The 16900-nt window shown below is 51.9% G+C and overlaps 1 protein-coding gene across 1 annotated transcript in view; it reads left to right on the top strand.

Annotated features, from left to right (window-relative positions):
• LOC123748321 (FERM, ARHGEF and pleckstrin domain-containing protein 1-like) overlaps positions 1–16900 on the top strand; it is a 434539-nt gene that overhangs the window by 384499 nt on the left and 33140 nt on the right. The window contains 3 exon segments of the mRNA XM_069329367.1: positions 989–1070; positions 1614–1800; positions 6352–6464. Of these exon segments, the coding sequence (XP_069185468.1) occupies positions 989–1070; positions 1614–1800; positions 6352–6464 (382 nt within the window).

Here is a 16900-nt window from a genome sequence, read left to right on the forward strand (position 1 = left end):
TTTGTTATGCGCCTGTGGGTGACAATGGCCAAATACCCCTTAGCAACACAATGGTTAAGGCTAACCATCCTGCAATCTATCCTCATGCCCACGACGTGCATAAGTTTGCTGCTTTGGCTGCCATCTTTGTCAACATGTCTTGGGTTGACATTCGGGCACTAGGTCGAACAGGGTCCTGGCCGCTTGCTACTTTGTCAGTGTCCCTGGACCTCGTAGGGCCTGCATTGCATTGGGTCGGCAGTTGCAGCCAGTTGTCTCGGCTTCACGTTGAGGAGTGAGGACTGACCGCCGCCCGGGTAAGTCCTCACTCCTCAAGTCGCCCGGTGTTTCTCCTTGTCTTTGGGTAGTTAGCTCCGGGGAGCTGACGAGGGCTCCCCCCAGAAAACCTGCGTTGAATGTAATGAAATGCCATTTTCTGTGAGAGTCCTGGAGGCTCCCCGGCATCCCTCCTTCCCTCCCTCCGGTCAGCAGTGTTTTCATATATTTTGACCTCCAGCCTATAAACTGCAGGGTGGATTGCCAGTGTGGGGGTCTGGGGCTCCCTCTTCCTCCTAGGAAGGGAGGGGTTGTGCAGACTGCAGTGCGGTGACATGATGTCATGATCATTTGCTAATTTTCGTTTGGGAGTTCTGTCCACTCGTTCGACTTTTGGTAGCAATAGTTTCACCAGAATAGGGGTTTATTTTGGGGCGCCTACCTTTCTGGGTGCCAGATCCAGTCGATGGCAGACATAGAATGCTCCCAACCAAACAGGGGTTTCTATAGGTCATTGCTCCTCGTGCCTCTCTTGAGAGGGTGGGGGCAGTTTCTGGCTCATTGTCGCTGGTAGGCAAGAACTCCGTGTACATTGACTGATGCCAGAAAGTTATACATATCCATTCAACCCGAATGGATATGTAAAAAAAAAACTGCTTTTCTTTACATTAAAGCTGGTTTTTAAAGTCTAATTATATCTTCACAGTTGATAGATTTTAATCATTCTTTACAGGGATGGTCGGGCTAGTGGATCAAACAAATTGGAATCTCAAAGAGTGGGAGACATCATGTTAAAAAATATGAATATGTTAAAGGTAAGAACAAGTCCTAAGAATCAGTAATTAGTTTATTACACTCTACTAACAAGTTCACAAAATCCAATGAACAAATTAAAGAACATTCAGATTACAATTAAGGCATAACCAGTTGTTTGGACAAGATTTTTTAATTGCCTGATAATCTAGATCTTTGACCTGATTTTGCCAAGGTTTAATTAGTTCTTTCTTTGCCCCCATCTATCCAGTTTGCTTATCAAATTGGGGCTGGATGAACATACATACATGCATACATACATACATACATACATACATACATACATACATACATACATACATACATACATACATACATACATACATATATACATATATACATACATACATATATATATATATATATATATATATATATATATATATATATATATATATATATATATATATATATATATATATATATATATATATATATATATATATATATATGCATGCTCACAGATAGAGGTTTTGTTTAATATAAATTTCCCATAGCTCTGAAATCAACAGAGTTCATCATTCATTTTTTATTATTATTTACAGATGTATGACCAGTATCTAGAGGGACACTATGGTATCTTGGAGGGCTTGGAGTCTTCATTCCGCAAGAACCGGCGATTTGAGCAGGTTTATCGAGATTTTGAAATGCAGAAAGTTTGCTACTTGCCTCTAACTTCCTTCATTCTGAAGCCACTTCACCGTCTTCAGCATTATCATCTTCTCCTTGATCGTGAGTGCATACTTCTTTCTGATTTTGTGTATGTACATTTCTTTAATGCCCTGCTTTCCTTTCAAGCCTGCCACAAAATGTATCAGTCCTTCTGCTGCCTGTTACTAGATGGGAGGAAAGATAAAAGGAGTACTGTGTCCAAGGACCAGGATGACTCAGGCAGCGCATGAGCAGGCCGGAGGTGAAACAAAGCTCGAGAAAGCTTACAGAACGGGGCAAAAGAGACATCCATCCCGAACACAAGCTGGACCGGCTCCACAAGTTCCTCATGATACGAGGCGACAGTATTAGGCTTCAAATGACGGTTCTGAAAAATCCAAGACAGAAAGGACAATCAACCCAATCTGAAATAGAAGACAACCTACAAGGAGATGGGAAAATAGTGGATAGAATGCCAAGAAACTTCATACTGTCGCTGAGACAAAGCTCTCAGGTGGGACACCATCAACGTAGCCACTTGATCACCATACAAATGGTGATAAACCCTCTTCAAAAAGACCAGGTACAAAGAGCAGAGGAGAAGACCGAACCAGCCGTGTACTGGACCTGTCCCACCTGCTGGAAGAGGCGGAGCCATGGGAAACATCCCGGGTTTGCACATCGAGCAAGTAGCACCTGGAATCAAGGCTGAGCTGGCCACCAAGGGGACACGAGGACTATCTCCCTTGGTAGGACTAACTGAGCTAGAACCTGAAGCAACAGCTGGACCGGGGAAAAGAGGTATAGGTAACCCCACCTCGACCAGTCCTGCCAAAAAGCGTCCACTGCGAGAGCCTCACAGTTGGGAAAGGGTGCCACATAGATCGGAAGACGCCAAGACCATGCCGAAGCGAAGAGATTCATGTTCGGGAGTCTGTATGTAAGGCAGAGCCAACAGAAGGAGTCTGCGTCGACCATCCATTCCGTGGACAGAGGAATGAACCGAGACAGGCCATTTGCCAGGACTTTGGACACTCCCTGGAAATGAACCGCATGGAGAGCCATACCCCAAGAAGCCAGTAGATGAGCCACTCAAAGTGACCAGCTCCAAAAAGGCAAGGACTGAAAAGAACCTCTGCAGTTCAGGCAATGAACCACTTGAGAACAGTCTGAATGGAGCCAAAGGGTCAAATCCCGAGCAACCTGAACCCTCCGAAGCGAAAACCAAACCACTGTGAACTCCCTCACCATGCTGTGAGCTCAACGGAAGGACAGGCCCCATCGCCCCTGGCTGGCCTGGTGAGCACTGGTCACAAAGCCCCAGCCGAGAGACGACGTGTCCCTGAACATATCGAACGAGGGTTTGGGTAGGCACCAAGGCACAGAGCCCCGAAGAGGAAGCCGATGACACAGTAGCTGATGCAATGGACCCGGAGGACGAACCCAGTGATCGCAATTGCAGAGGAAAGGGCATCCCCTGAGGAACCAGAACAGATGCCGAAACCAAACACAACCCAGTGGATAGATGAGCACAGCGAAGTTCAAAGATTGCGCACAGCTGCTCGAGCAATTACCAAGTGACCTGGGACACCCCCCCCCCCCCCCCACCCACACCCCAGAAATAGCCGAAGATGGGACCGGAGCTGCAGCAACGTATCTGGAGGGAGAGAGATGGAAACTGTCCAAGAGTCCCAAACAAAACCCAGCTAGGTCCGTAGCTGGGACAGAACTAGATGGAACTTCCTCCAGTTCACCAGGAACCCAGCGAGCTGGAAAAGAACCACACCCCTGGCAATCAGACCCACACTAGCCAGTTAGTCTAGTTAGTCTAACCAGTTACTAGCCAGTTAGCCACACACTAGTCTAGTGTGTGGTCTGGTCAACATACTTTAGCCACGTTATTGTGACTCATCGCCTGCACTAGCCAGTTGTCGATGTAGGCCAGGATCCAAACCTCTTTGCAGAGGCAGATGACTCCGGGTAAGACACGTGAATAAGCGAGGTGCCAGATTCAATCCAAAAGGATGGTAATGAAAGTGGTAATCCTGAAGCCCCACCACGAAACCTAACCAGTCCCTGAATCTTGGATAATAGAAATGTGCCAATACGCCTCCTTGAGGTCCAGGGACACCATCCTGGCACCCAGCTCCCAGTAAGAAGCCGGACCTGAGACAGAGTGGTCATCTGAAAGAAGGGGCATGGAATCCAGGGGGTTCAAACGGGACAAATCCAAAATGAACCTCAGATTCGCACAGTCCCGTTTCGGCACTTGAAACAGGCGGGAAACCCATCAGAGGGACGGAGTTGTTTCGACCACGCCCAGGGGCACCCACTCCAAGATGACCCAACGAAGCGCAGGGTAAGAAGCCTGCCTGGCCAACCCTGAACTCAATGATGGGGAAGGAGCCGCCCAATGCCACCACAGCAGGCTGGATGACATGACCGAAAATGATTACATATCGTGGGACCAAGCGTGAGCAAACAGAGCAAGACTCGTCCCCTCAAAGGACCGAACAGTGAAAAATACGATGCCCCTTAAGAGAAGCCTGTTACCTAGCAGTAAATAGGTACTCGGGAGTTAGTCAGCTGTCACGGGCTGCTTCCTGGGGGTGGAGGCCTGGTCGAGGACCGGGCCGCGGGGACACTAAAAAGCCCCGAAATCATCTCAAGATAACCTCAAGATAAGAAGCCCACAACCAACCAGACGACACCGGCACCGACGGCAATGTCAACTCAGAAGTTGGTGCCAATGGCCCACCTAGACCAGCGGAACCCTGAGTCCAGGCATGACTCTTCTGAGGAGGTCGAGAATGGCCACCCCAGAGAACCAACAAGTTCGACATAGGGCGACAACTAGATGAAGCTGCCTGCAGAAACTACGTGACAGCAGTCTCCGCAAACAGCAACGGACAAAACAGAAATGAAACCCTAAGAGCCAGGGCCCAAGTAGATTCCAAAGAGAGAGAGAGCAAGCACAGCCTGATGGCACACGAGGCAAGAAGCAAAGAACAGACACACTACCTCCTTCAGGATAGGCACAAACAGCTTCAACAGTGTGGCTGATGCCCTAGCTGCTAAGGACAGCACACCAGACGAAGGCCCAGCTCAACGCCGCCACATCCTCCTCAAGCCCGGCAGAAGACAGCTCAAGAAGGGAAAGAAGCGCAAGACCGAAGCTAAATGCCCACAGGTCATGCAAATCCTCTGCAACCATGGATGCTGAAAGGGTAGGAACCTACACGTGCAGCTGCACAAGGCCAACATCCCAAGAAAGCATAGGGGTGAACAGGCATGCATTAATGCGCTCAGATTCTCCCGCCAGGTAAACCTGCAGAACGGTAGATGTTTCTTGCCACTTAAACGTGTGTAACTGACAGAACCCATGCCACACCCCCCAATGAAAAGAAAGGGCAGTCTGCCCTCTGGAACCTCCAAACGCACCCAATACGGGGAAGAAGAACCGAATTCAAATAACGCCTTGAGGGTCAAGGGCTTCCCTTTCCTCCTCCCGGGAAGGGGGGAGTTGCGCAGACAGCAACATGGCAGCTGTGGTGACATCACTCTTGTTTGCTTGCTTTTGATTTGGGAGTTCTGCTTACTAGTTCGGCTATCAGTTTGCAATTATTAACCAGCTGTAGTTTGTTTTGGAATTCCTACCTTTCTGGGTGCCTGACCTGGTAGATGGCAGACATAGATTGCTTCCAATTACACAGGGGTGTCTAGAGGCCATTGCTCCTCATGCCTCTCTGAGGGGGCCAGATTCTGGTGCTGGTCCCCAGTAGGCCTAGAACTCCATCGATTGACTGTTGCCATGGTGTAATATATACACATCAACCCGGTATAGCTCCGGGGAGCCTCCGGTCTCACCCAGAAAATGGCGTTTTATTACATTCAACATTGTTTTTTACAACACTAGTTCTCTCTAGAGAAGATTATTATTGCACACTAACCGCCCCTTTCAAAACTGCAGAAATTGCCTGACTTGGAGAGCATGCAAAGATCCTTTACTGCTAGAAATCCACTATAAATCATCTAAATTATTGGGGCCAAGTTTTGCCAGCCTGTGATATACCCTCTGGCCCCATGATTTTCATAAGTTTGCAGGCCTGACCTCAGTATTTTCTAACATGTCAAGGGCTGATAACTAGGGTTTAATACCTGGTCAGTGTTTTGGGTCCTCTTTCGGGTTGGGCCCTGGTGTCTCCATGATCCCTTTTCTCTTGCCTACCAGGTGCAATGATTTGTTGTTCTAGGCTCCAGACTGAGGAATATTGACATGAGAGCCAGCAGCTCCTGATGTTGCTGCTGCCACCAGTCGGTGGTCAGCAATAACTTGGGAAGGATGGGGGGGAGTTACACTGACTACTGGGTGAACTTCAGTTCCAAAACTAATTGTATTTTATTTACTTCAGTGTTTAGATGTCAATATTCAGAACATTAGTGCTTGAATTTTTAGCCCTTCTGTTAAGGTAGCATTCTTATTCTTTAACTTATTTGTTGTTTATAAAGAAAACTATTTTTGTAGGATTTATCACCACTTAGTGATAAGATTACTAAGTGATGATAAAATCTTAGTGATTAATTACTGATAATTAATTCCATTAATTATTATTAATTGAATTTACATTACAGGTCTAGTGAAACACTATGGTAGTGCAAACCATCATGACTACCGAGAGTGCATGACTGCAAAAGCCAAGCTCAATCAAGTCATCAAGGGCATGGTTCCTTCTCTGGCTGCCTCGGTAAGTTTTTAAAATTAGTATTGCATTTTTGGAGAGCGCCCCTTGTGGCTCCCTGAAGCTACTGCACTGTGTACCAATTACTAGTTCGCATCACCCACAGAGTTATTTTGTCCTACTGGGGATCAGAGCCAGAACCCTGCTCCCTCAACAGAGGCATCGAAAGCAGTGATATTTTGATATCACCACTGGGTAAGCAACCAGAAACGAAGTGAGCCAAAACAAACCACTACTGGCCTTAGTAGAGACTGCAACCTCTTGAAAATGCTGAAAGAACTCCCTCAACTATGTAAACAAATGATAGAAATCTTGTGAAACTAGTGCAAGCTCATTCGTGTCCCTCCCACTCGTTGGGGGGGTGGGAGGGGCAGTGGCTCACGACCAGCCAGAGCCACCACCCTTAGTTCTTCACTGATGGTAGTGTGTGTACCAGGTTGCCGCTCTCCTGCTCTGGCTCCAGTGATTGTTTTCAGCTCAGTGGTGGATTTTGACTTTGTTGGCTGTTTCTTACACTGTGGTGCAGCATGAGCCAGGCATTGAGTGCGCTTGGAGCTGCAAGTACACAGGGTTATCTTCTCTGTGTGGTCCCTAGTGCTGCCCTTGTGCTGTCAAGGTTATCTTCCCTAGAGTGTTCTGAGGGCTTACCTCACTTGTGGTGGTCTTCACCTAGGGTAACCCAGGTCCCTTGGGGTGTTTTGTCTTGACTCGGATGAAGAGTGACATTGGCTGGTGCAGTGCACTGGGTATTTACCGCTGCACTACAGCATGCCGAGGTCGGCCTTCACAGCCACATGAACTAGGCTGTGTGGGCTTACTAATATATTCCAAGTGTCCAGCATTGTGTCCCAATGACTGGGTGCCCTGGTTCAATTACTCTTCAGGTCCTGGAAATCCCCTGTAGGTTTTGGTGGTCCCATAGATATTCCCCCTGAACCTGCTCTCAATTCATGTGAGCTTGAGAGTTGTACATTGTCCATGCCATGTGGCAATGTTCATTCCTATTGCCTCCACCATGCTGCCTGTTGGGTTGGTGACACCTTCTACCTTGAGTCTTGTGGAGGTTTTTCCCCCCATGTGACTCCTTTCTGACCCTCCCATTGAGGTTAGGGCTTTTTAGACAGCAACCACTTTCATTATAGGTTTGCTAAGTTGCAGTGGTCTAGGTTATGTGCCCTATTGAAGGCCCTAGAGCTGCCCCATTTAGTGTTTAGGGAACCAGAATTGGAGGTGTTAAAATCTATGCTGTTCTATCCACACCTTCTCTTCCTTCAGGAAGACATGTTTCACCCTTCCTCTGATTCCTTTCATTATGCTTCCAGCCTCAAAGTGTCTTGGGGGTTTTGGGATCAGGTTGCAGTTGAACTGATTTATTCTTTGCCTCCCTCCTTCAGGATAAGTACTTTATCCTTTGTCTGCTTCATACTTGAAGCGGGCAATTGGATGATTTCCCTGGATCTTGGAGACATGTATTGGCGTATCCCTATACATCTGGGTCTCAGGAATTGGTTAGGCTTTGTTGTGAGGCAGCAGGCTTACCACTTTCATGTTCTCCCATTTTGGCTCAATCTAGCTGCATGGGCGTTCACTCACTTGGGTCAAGTTGTGGTGGCTCATCTTTGTTTATTGGGAATGGGGGATTATGGCCTACCTTGATGACTGGCTGGTGTGGGCTCCTAGCATGACTGCATGTCTGCTAGCCAGAGATCTGGCTTTTTTCCCAGCTCATTGGTTATAGGTTCCTGGTGAAAGGGCATGTGTCAGAATTGGTTCTCAATTGGTTCCGTCCCAGGTTCAGACTTGGCTGGGCCACGGGTGGGACTCTCTCAGCACCACCATCTGTTGGTGTTTTGGCCTTGGGGTACTCTGAGGTTGCTCAAGCGGTTGTGTGGAAAGCTGAACATTGGCTGCACAAAACCTCTGGGTAAGGTTTGACTTTGGCGGCTGTTCTGATATCTCCAGGGCAGCCTCTTTCACCATTGCTGCGATCAATGAGTGTAGATTCCATTAGCCTTGTATTGGTTGTTGCATTGTCAGCTTCCTCTTCAGGCATTTTAAGGTACAGTTACCTAGCTCCTTCCCCCACCTTTGCTTAACATCTTCACAGATGCCATAGCGCTAGGTTGGAGCTTTGTGACCAGTGGTTACCAAGCCAGCCAGGCTCAATGGCCTCCTCTCCTCCTTCTGGCTCTTGGTATGGTTCAGGAGTTTGTGGCCAATGTGTTGTGGAGTGTTTGGATTCCGTTAGGCTCCATACTCCAGCTCCATTCAGACTGCTTTCCCCTGTTGTTCATTGTCTCAACTGGGGAGGTTTACTGTGGTCCCCAACTCTTTGGAGCTGGATGCTTTGTGTAGCTTTTCTGCTTGGTTCTTACTGACAGTCTGTCCCAATTCCTTCCCGTCTCCAAAGAGTGGATCATCTATGCCTCTTTCATTCATTAGCTTTATGAGACGTTTGGACGCCAAGACGTAGACCTCTGTGTTGGCGTAGTCTTAACACCTTACATGGCACCATTTCCTGATTGCGAGGCCCTTACAGTGGATGCCTTTCAGCTAGACGGGTCAAGATGGGGGTTTCAATATCTCTTTTCCCCCTTTGTCTGACTATTGCTCCAAGTACTGGCCAGGATAGAGTCCTACCAGAAAAGAGTGGTTCTTCTGGCTCCATGGTGGCCAGCTCAGTCTTGGTTTCTCATTCAACCTCCATTGAATGTTATGAAATGCCAATTTGTCAGCGAGCCCCAGTGGTTCCCTGACACCCTCCCTCCATCCCTCCAGGTAATCGGGAGGTCAGTTACATCTGCCATGGAACTGAAGGCGGTGTGGCTGGCTCACCGCCAACTGTCCTCTCCTTCCCCCAAGTGAGTGGGTGAGATGGGACGAACTGACTTGCACTAGTTTGGAGAGATTTCAATTATTTGTTTATGTAATTGGGGAGTTCTTTCAGCATTTTTAGAGGCTGAGGTCTCTATTAAAGCCAGCAGTGGTTTGTTTTGTTTCACTGACTTTCTGGTTACTATCCTGTTGGTGGCATAAATAACTACTGTACTTAAATGTCACTGCTCCTGGCACCTCTTGAGATGGGGTTATGTTCAGGCTTTGCTCCCCAGATGGCCAGTAGACATCTTTACCTGATGCGACCAAAGTAGTGGTACACTATTAGCTATAGTAGCTTCAGGGAACCACCGGATTTTATCCTAAAACTGGCATTTCTTTACATTCATTGTTGTTTTCTGTGAGGGAGCCCCGTCGGCTCCCAGGAGTTATTGAACTGATATTAGCTAATATTAGTATGGGGCTTCAGTCATATAGAGTTGTCATGCCTACCAGGGACCACTAGCCAGAATATGGTCCCCTCAGAGAGGTGCAGGGAGCAATAACATATGAAACTCTCATGTTTGAAAGTATTAATCGACCGGGGTTGAGCACCCAGAAAGGTAGGTGCTCCAAAACAGACTCCCTCCTGGTAGAAAAATTGCAACCTGAGACCGAACAGAGACTAGAAACTTCCCCCATGGAAAACGCGCTAACAAGCAACACGTCATCCCACCACGGGCCGCTCGTTTGTGCCGACCCCGGGAGGGGAATCCAGACCTACCGAGCCAGCAGCCTGACCATCAGTTTGTCGACTGAAGCTGAACGGTTCATTCCCCTGCCCACGGAATGTACGGTTGACACCAACTCGTTCAGTTGGCTCTGTCAGACGTTCAGGCCCTTAAAGGTAAACCTCTTCTTGTCAGCGTGGTTGAAGCATCTCCCCATCCATGTGGCGCCCTTCCCTGACTACGAGGCCGTTGCAGTAGACGTTTTTCGGCAGGACTGGTCAAGGTGGGATTACTTGTACCTCTTCCCCCCCCGGTTCAGCTGTTGCTTCGGGCTCTGTCTCAGCTCAAGTCTTATTGGGGAAGGGTTCTCCTAGCCCTATGGTGGCCACCCCAGCCTTGGTTTCAGGCGCTGCTTGCTTGGTGTTGGAACCCGGGGCTGTTTTCGCTGCTCCGCCTCTTTCAGCAGATCGGGTGAGTGATGTACCTTGTTGGTTTGCTCTACTCTTCCGCACTTCACATCTGGAGTTTTTGTTGCGGGTGTATCACCATCTATATGGTGATCAGGTGGCTTCTCTAATGGTGTCCCATCTGCAATCATCTTCTCGGCAGCAGTATGAAGTGTGTCTTGAGGTCTTTTCACCACTTCCTTTTCCTGCGTAGGTTGTCTTTGGTTTCGGTTCGTGTTGTGTTGCTTTTTCTTTCTTGACTATTTCAGGACAGGCATCTTATGCCGAATACTGTCGCCTCGCATTGTGTGGCACTGGCAGAACCGCTCCTGCTTGCGTTCGGGTTCTTTCGCTGCACGCCAGGTTCCGGTTCCTGATGAACTGGAGGAAGTCCCATCTGGTTCCATCTCAGGTTTAGACTTGGCTGGGCCTTGTCTGGGATTCACGGACAGTGCCCTTGTCTCTTCCTCAGGTGGTTTTGCTCCAGCTGCAGTCCCACAGTTGGCTGTTTCTGAGGGGTCTGGGGTCACCCGGCGGATGCTCGATCAGCTGTGCAGGAGTTTGAACTTTGCCATGAACATTTACTCATTGGATCAGGTTTGGCTCTTCTGGTTCCTTCAGGGCCGCCCCTTCTGCTGCTCTCGCTATCACTTGGTTTGTCCCCCGGGAGCTTTGCATCGGTTTCTGCGTCTCCGGCTTCCTCTTTGGGTTTTTTCAGGGTTCTGTGTCTTGGCGTCTCCCTGAGCCCTTGCTCGATGTGTTCATGAATGCCTCCTTTCTGTACTGGGGCTTTGTGACCAGTGCTCACCGGGCTGGCCAGGGGTGGTAGGCTCTATCCTTCCATTGGGCTCACAGCACGGTGCAGGAGTTCATGGCGGTGTGGCTTGCACGGTGTCGGATTCGGCTCTTTCAAGGCGCTACGATCTGGCTTCATTCGGACTGCGCTCCAGTGGTTCATTGCCTGAACCAAGGGGAGGTCTATGGGGTCCTTGGCTCTTTGGAGCTGGTTGCTTCGGGTGGCTCTTTTGCTGAGTTATTGGGGTTTAGCTCTCCGTGCAGTTCATATTAGAGGCATATCCAACATCCTGGCAAACGGCCTGTCATGGTTCATACCCCTGTCCACGGAATGGACAGTCGACGCCAACTCCTTCAGTTGACTCTGCCGGCTATATGGGCTCCCTGGAGGTGGACCTCTTTCATATGCAGGCGATGAGTCACAATAACGTGGCTGAAGTATGCTGACCAGACCACACACAAGAAAGTGAAGAGACGACAACGTTTTGGTCCATCCTGGACCATTCTCAAGTCGATTGTGACCTCATTATTCCTCTTTCCCTGTTCCAAGGCTCAGTTCTCTCCAGTTGACCACAGGGGTATTAAGTCTAGCCAGCCTGTGGTCTACCCTCGCACTTACAATGATCAGAAATTCACAGCTTTGGCTGCTGTGTTTGGTAATGTGTCTTGGACTGACATTCGTGCACAGGGGTTTTGGAGTTTGAACAGGGTCCTGGCTGCCCGTTATCTTGTTAATGTGCCGAGCCCTCAGCAGTCTTGTGTCGCCTTGGGTCGGTGGTTGCAGCCAGTTGTTTTGTCCTCATCATGAGTGGTGCTGTGCAGTTGCCTCCTGGTTAAGTCCCTATTTTTCTTGCTCTTTGGGTAGCTAGTTCCAGGGAGGCAACGGAGCTCCCCACAGAAAATCAGCATTGAATGTAATGAAACGTTTTTGTTCCATTTAGTCAGTCTCCGAACTAATAGTCCATCGGTGGGCCAAAACATTCTCTCCGCCCTACCGGGGAGGGGGGTAGAGGGATGGGGTTGGCATGAACTTGTGGTGTGATCACATGTTCCTTGTTTATTTCTGGGGGGAGCCCCATCGGCCTCCCCCTTCCCGGGAGGGGGAAGGGGGAGCCCCAGACCCCCCACGCCGGCTACCCACACCTCAGTTCTTGAGGCTGATGCTATAGGCGATGGTCGTGTGCTCTGACTCCGGTGTCGCCACTGCACTGTGCTTTGCGTGTGGTGTTGGTTTTGTGGGTGCGAGAGCCAGGAGTTATCTTCAGTACTCGGGCTGCATGCGCCTAGGGCTGCCTTCCCTAGGTGCCCTGTAAGTACTAAGTACTACCCTTGGGGCTTGGGGCCACCTTCCACAGGCTCCTCGGGGTCTGCCTCTGCTGGTCCGTTTTACCTTTCGGTTTTTCGGCTGCCTGTTGGGCTCTTGGGTGTTCTGTTCTCCCTTGTTACTGGCAGGTAAGAGGCAGTTTGCACTGGTAGGGGCGCAGGGTGCTGCTCAGCTTGTATTTCCCGACATCGCGGCCAGCTCTGTTCCTTGGGGTTCGCTGTCCTCTTGCGGGGTTTTGTTTTTCTTTTTGTTTTTGCCTGGTGGGGGGTTCTGTCATTTTATTCAGTTTGTTTTTGCCCTTCCACTGTTCTCCTCGGTGGTGCCCCCTGCTAGGTCCCCGTGAGTGTACACGTCCCTGGGGTTCAGCTTTAGAAGTTTGCTTGGTAGTTTTGGGTGCCGGTTTGCAGCACCCTGCCTGGGACTACCTGAGCGCGAGTCCTCTTAAAGTAAACGCTCAGAACCCTGGGAATCCCCTAGGGGCGCGTGGGTCCGAAGGATGTGACCCCGGAGTCCCCACTCGCTGTGTGCGAGTTTGAGGGTTGCTCGGTCCCCTTGTCTCAGGGTGACCCTCATTGTTTTTGCCTCTGCCACGCTGCCTGTTGGGTCGGTGATACTTTCGACCCTGAGTCCTGTGAGTGTTGCTGCTTGCTTGTGACTCAATTTACCCAATCCTCTGATGATTCTATTCGGGTACAGGCGGCGCGTGCGTTGCAGTCTAGGTTTCGTCTGTTGCAACGCGCTCGGTTGGTTGCTCCCCTGGATGCCCCGGGGCTGCCCCGCTTTGCTTTTCGAGACCCGGACTTGGGGGTGGGGGTCGCTTCGATCCTGGTTCAGTCCGTACCTCCTCGTCCTTCCCCTTCTGTTCGTTCTGGTCCCCCCCTCCCCCCCCTGCTTCCGGCCCCGAAGCGTCTGAGGGTTTCGGGGTCGGAGCAGGAGTTACTTGATCTCGAGACTCGGGCAGCTTCGGGGGGTGCCCCTTCCGGGGAGGCAGCAGAGGCATTCGAGTCTTGTCTCCCGGCCGAAGCTTCAGGGTCTGACCAGTGGGCCCCCTTCCTCCAGCTTTTCCGGCTGCTCCGTCCTTGTCTTGTGGGGTCGGGGCTTGGGGAGAGGACTCGGCCTCGGGTCCTGTGGTGAAGGACCTCGAGGCTGGGGAGGGGCTGACTTGGGGGCCTTGGGCCCCGCTGGACCCCACCTGGGTTTTTCTTCCCTCTGAGCGGGGCTTATTGTTACAAGGAGTGGGGTTTTCTTTTCCCCCCTCTGCGTACGAGTTGGATTTGTCGGCCCCTCCTCGGGTTCGGTTCCGTGTTCCCCCGGGTACGTCGGTTCCGTCCTTCCGGAGGTTTTCGGCTTATCGCATCCAACCTGGTGTGGTGGGAGTGGCCTTTGCAGCTTACCTCCTGCGTGACCCGGATTATGCCTCGGAAATGGATCCGTCCACGTTCAGGTTTGGGACTTCGTTCCCTTTCTGGCTCCATTATGAGGTTCCGGAATCGTCCTAGCTAGCAGACTGCCCCTTGTTTGGTCTGGATTCCTGGCATTCCTTCTGTCGTTCCCGCACGCTGGAGTAGCGGGAAGCTTCCACGGTGCTTCAGGTTTTCCTGGGGGGCGAACTTGAGTACCTGAATGAGTGCTTGTTTGCCCCTGCCCTTCCCTGCGATGTGGGCGTTATTCAGCTCCATGTGCAGGTTCCCTCCCTTTCGGCGGCGCTCGTTGCGGAGGACTTGCGCGCCCGAGGCCTTTTGGCTTCGGCCTTGCGGTTCTTTTCCCTCCTAGAGCTGTCTTCGGATGGGCTCGTGGAGGATGTGGGGACGCTTCGGTCCGTCCCGGGGTCCGGCACCTTGTCCTCGGCTGCGCGTTCGTCGGCTGCCTTGTTGAAGCTGTTCACACCGATTTTGTGGGATGCGGTTTCCCTGTTTTATGCTTCCCGTCTTCGTGTCGGCAGGCGGTGCTGGGTTCCTCCGTGGAATCTGCTTGGGCTCTGGCTCTTAGGCGTTCTTCACCTTTTTGTCCTCTTCTGTTTGAGGAGTCGGCCGTGGCGCAGTTTATTCAGGCTGCGTCGGCGGCTTGTCGTCCGATGTCGGACTTGTTGGTTTTCCGGGGTCTCGGGGTGGGTCTTCCCGGAAAGGTCGTGCCAGGGCTCGGGGTTCCTCTCATCGTGGTAGGCCTCTTGTGTCAGGTTCGGGGTTGGCTCCTCCTGCGGACCCTCCCTCGTCTGGTCGGTGCGGTGTTTGCACTGTGCGGGGTTCTGGGTCTCGTAAGGGTCGCCGGCCCTTTCGCGGTTTGCCCCCTTGACGGGGCGATGGGGGGTCGGCTTGCACTGTTTGCCCGCGCCTGGTCCCACGATTCGTGGGCCTTTCGGGTCGTGTCTCGCAGCCTGCGGTGGCGTTGGGTGGCCCCTCCCCCCTTTGGGGGGTCGGGGCTGGCAGGGCAGGTTTCTTCCCCTGCGCTCTGTCGAGTCGTCTTGGAGTGGGTACGCTTGGGCGTCGTCGAAACGACGTCGTCCCTCAGATGGGCTTCCCGTCTGTTTCCGATTCCGAAACGGGACTGCGCGGACCTGCGGTTCATTCTGGACTTGTCCCGTCTGAACCCCTGGGTTCATTGCCCCTCCTTTCGGATGACTACGCTGTCTCAGGTTCGGCTCCTCTTGAAGCCAGGAGCTTGGATGGTGTCCTTGGACCTCCGGAACGCTTATTGGCATGTCCCGATTCATCCGCGGTTCAGGGACTGGCTCGGTTTTGTTGTGGGGCGTTTGAGTTACCGCTTTCGTTGTCTCCCATTCGGGTTGAACCTGGCACCTCGCGTGTTCACGCTCCTTACACTGGTTGTGGTGGCTCGTTTGCGTCTCCTAGGTGTTCGGGTGTTGGCCTACCTCAACGACTGGCTGGTTTGGGCTCCCAGCCAGTCAGCTTGCTTGCTAACCAGGGATTTGGTTCTTTCCCAGCTCGCCGAGTTCGGGTTCTTGGTGAACTGGAGGAAGTCCCATCTGGTTCCCTCTCAGGTTCGGACTTGGCTGGGTCTCGTTTGGGACTCTCGAACCGCCTCCTTGTCTCTCCCTCCGGAGTCTCTCCTGCGGCTGCGGTCCCGCCTTCATCTGTTTCTGGAGGACCCTCGGGTCACCCGGCGGTTGCTCGAGGGGCTGTGCAGGAGCCTGAACTTCGCGATGGTGGTCTACCCGCCAGGTCGGGTTTGGCTTCAATGGCTGTTCTGGTTCCTTTGGGGTTCCCCCTTCCGCCTCTCTCGCGATCGCAGAGTTCGACCCCCGGGGGCCTTGCGTCGGTTGCTGCGTCACCGGCTTCCTCTTCGGGTTTTTCGGGGTTCAGTGCCTTGGCGCCTACCCGAGCCCTCGCTCAATGTGTACACGGATGCGTCGTCTCTCGGCTGGGGTTTTGTGACCAGTGCTCACCAGGCCGGCCAGGGGCGTTGGGATCCGTCCTTCCGTCGAGCTCATAGCACGGTGCGGGAGTTCGCGGCAGTGTGGTTTGCTCTGGGGAGGATTCGGGTGGCCCGCGGATCGACGATTCGGCTCCATTTGGACTGCTCTCCGGTGGTTCATTGCCTGAACCGCGGGGGTTCGATGCGGTCCTTGTCTCTTTGGGGTTGGTCGCTTCGGGTCACTCGTCTGCTGAGTTCTCGGGGTTTGGCTCTCCTGGCGGTTCACGTTCGGGGCGTGTCCAACGTCTTGGCCGACGCCCTGTCTCGCTTCGTTCCCCTCTCCACGGAGTGGACGGTCGACGACAAGTCCTTCCGTTGGCTTTGCCAGACGTTCGGGCGCCCCGAAGCGGACCTCTTCGCGTCGGCGTGGTCGCGGCGTCTTCCCGTTTATGCGGCGCCCTTCCCCTATCGCGAGGCCGTAGGGGTCAATGCCTTTCGGCTAGACTGGTCGAGGTGGGGGTTCCTGTACCTCTTTTCCCCGGTTCAGCTGTTGCTCCAGGTCCTGACTCGCTTAGAGACTTACCAGGGGAGAGTTGTCCTTCTGGCCCCTTGGTGGCCGGCCCAGCCTTGGTTTCAGGCGCTGGTTGCTCGGTGTCCGAACCCGAGGGTTTTCCCGCGGCTCCGCCTCTTTCAGCAGATCGGGCCGGTACGTCACGTGGCTGGTTCGATCTCCTCGAGTCTTCGCGTGTGGTTTTTTTTACTCGATTCTATCATCATCTCTATGGTGATCAGGTGGCCTCCTTGTTGATGTCCCACCTGAGGGCTTCTTCTCGGCGGCAGTATGAAGTTTCCTGGCGGTCCTTCCGTTTCTTTTTGCGTCTTCGTCGTGTTAGTTCCTTGTCTGTTCGGGTGGTCTTGTCCTTCCTCTCGTGGTTGTTTCAGGATCGTCATCTTATGCCT

The sequence above is a fragment of the Procambarus clarkii genome, chromosome 22 (genome assembly GCF_040958095.1).
Source record: "Procambarus clarkii isolate CNS0578487 chromosome 22, FALCON_Pclarkii_2.0, whole genome shotgun sequence".
Lineage (NCBI taxonomy): Eukaryota > Metazoa > Arthropoda > Malacostraca > Decapoda > Cambaridae > Procambarus > Procambarus clarkii.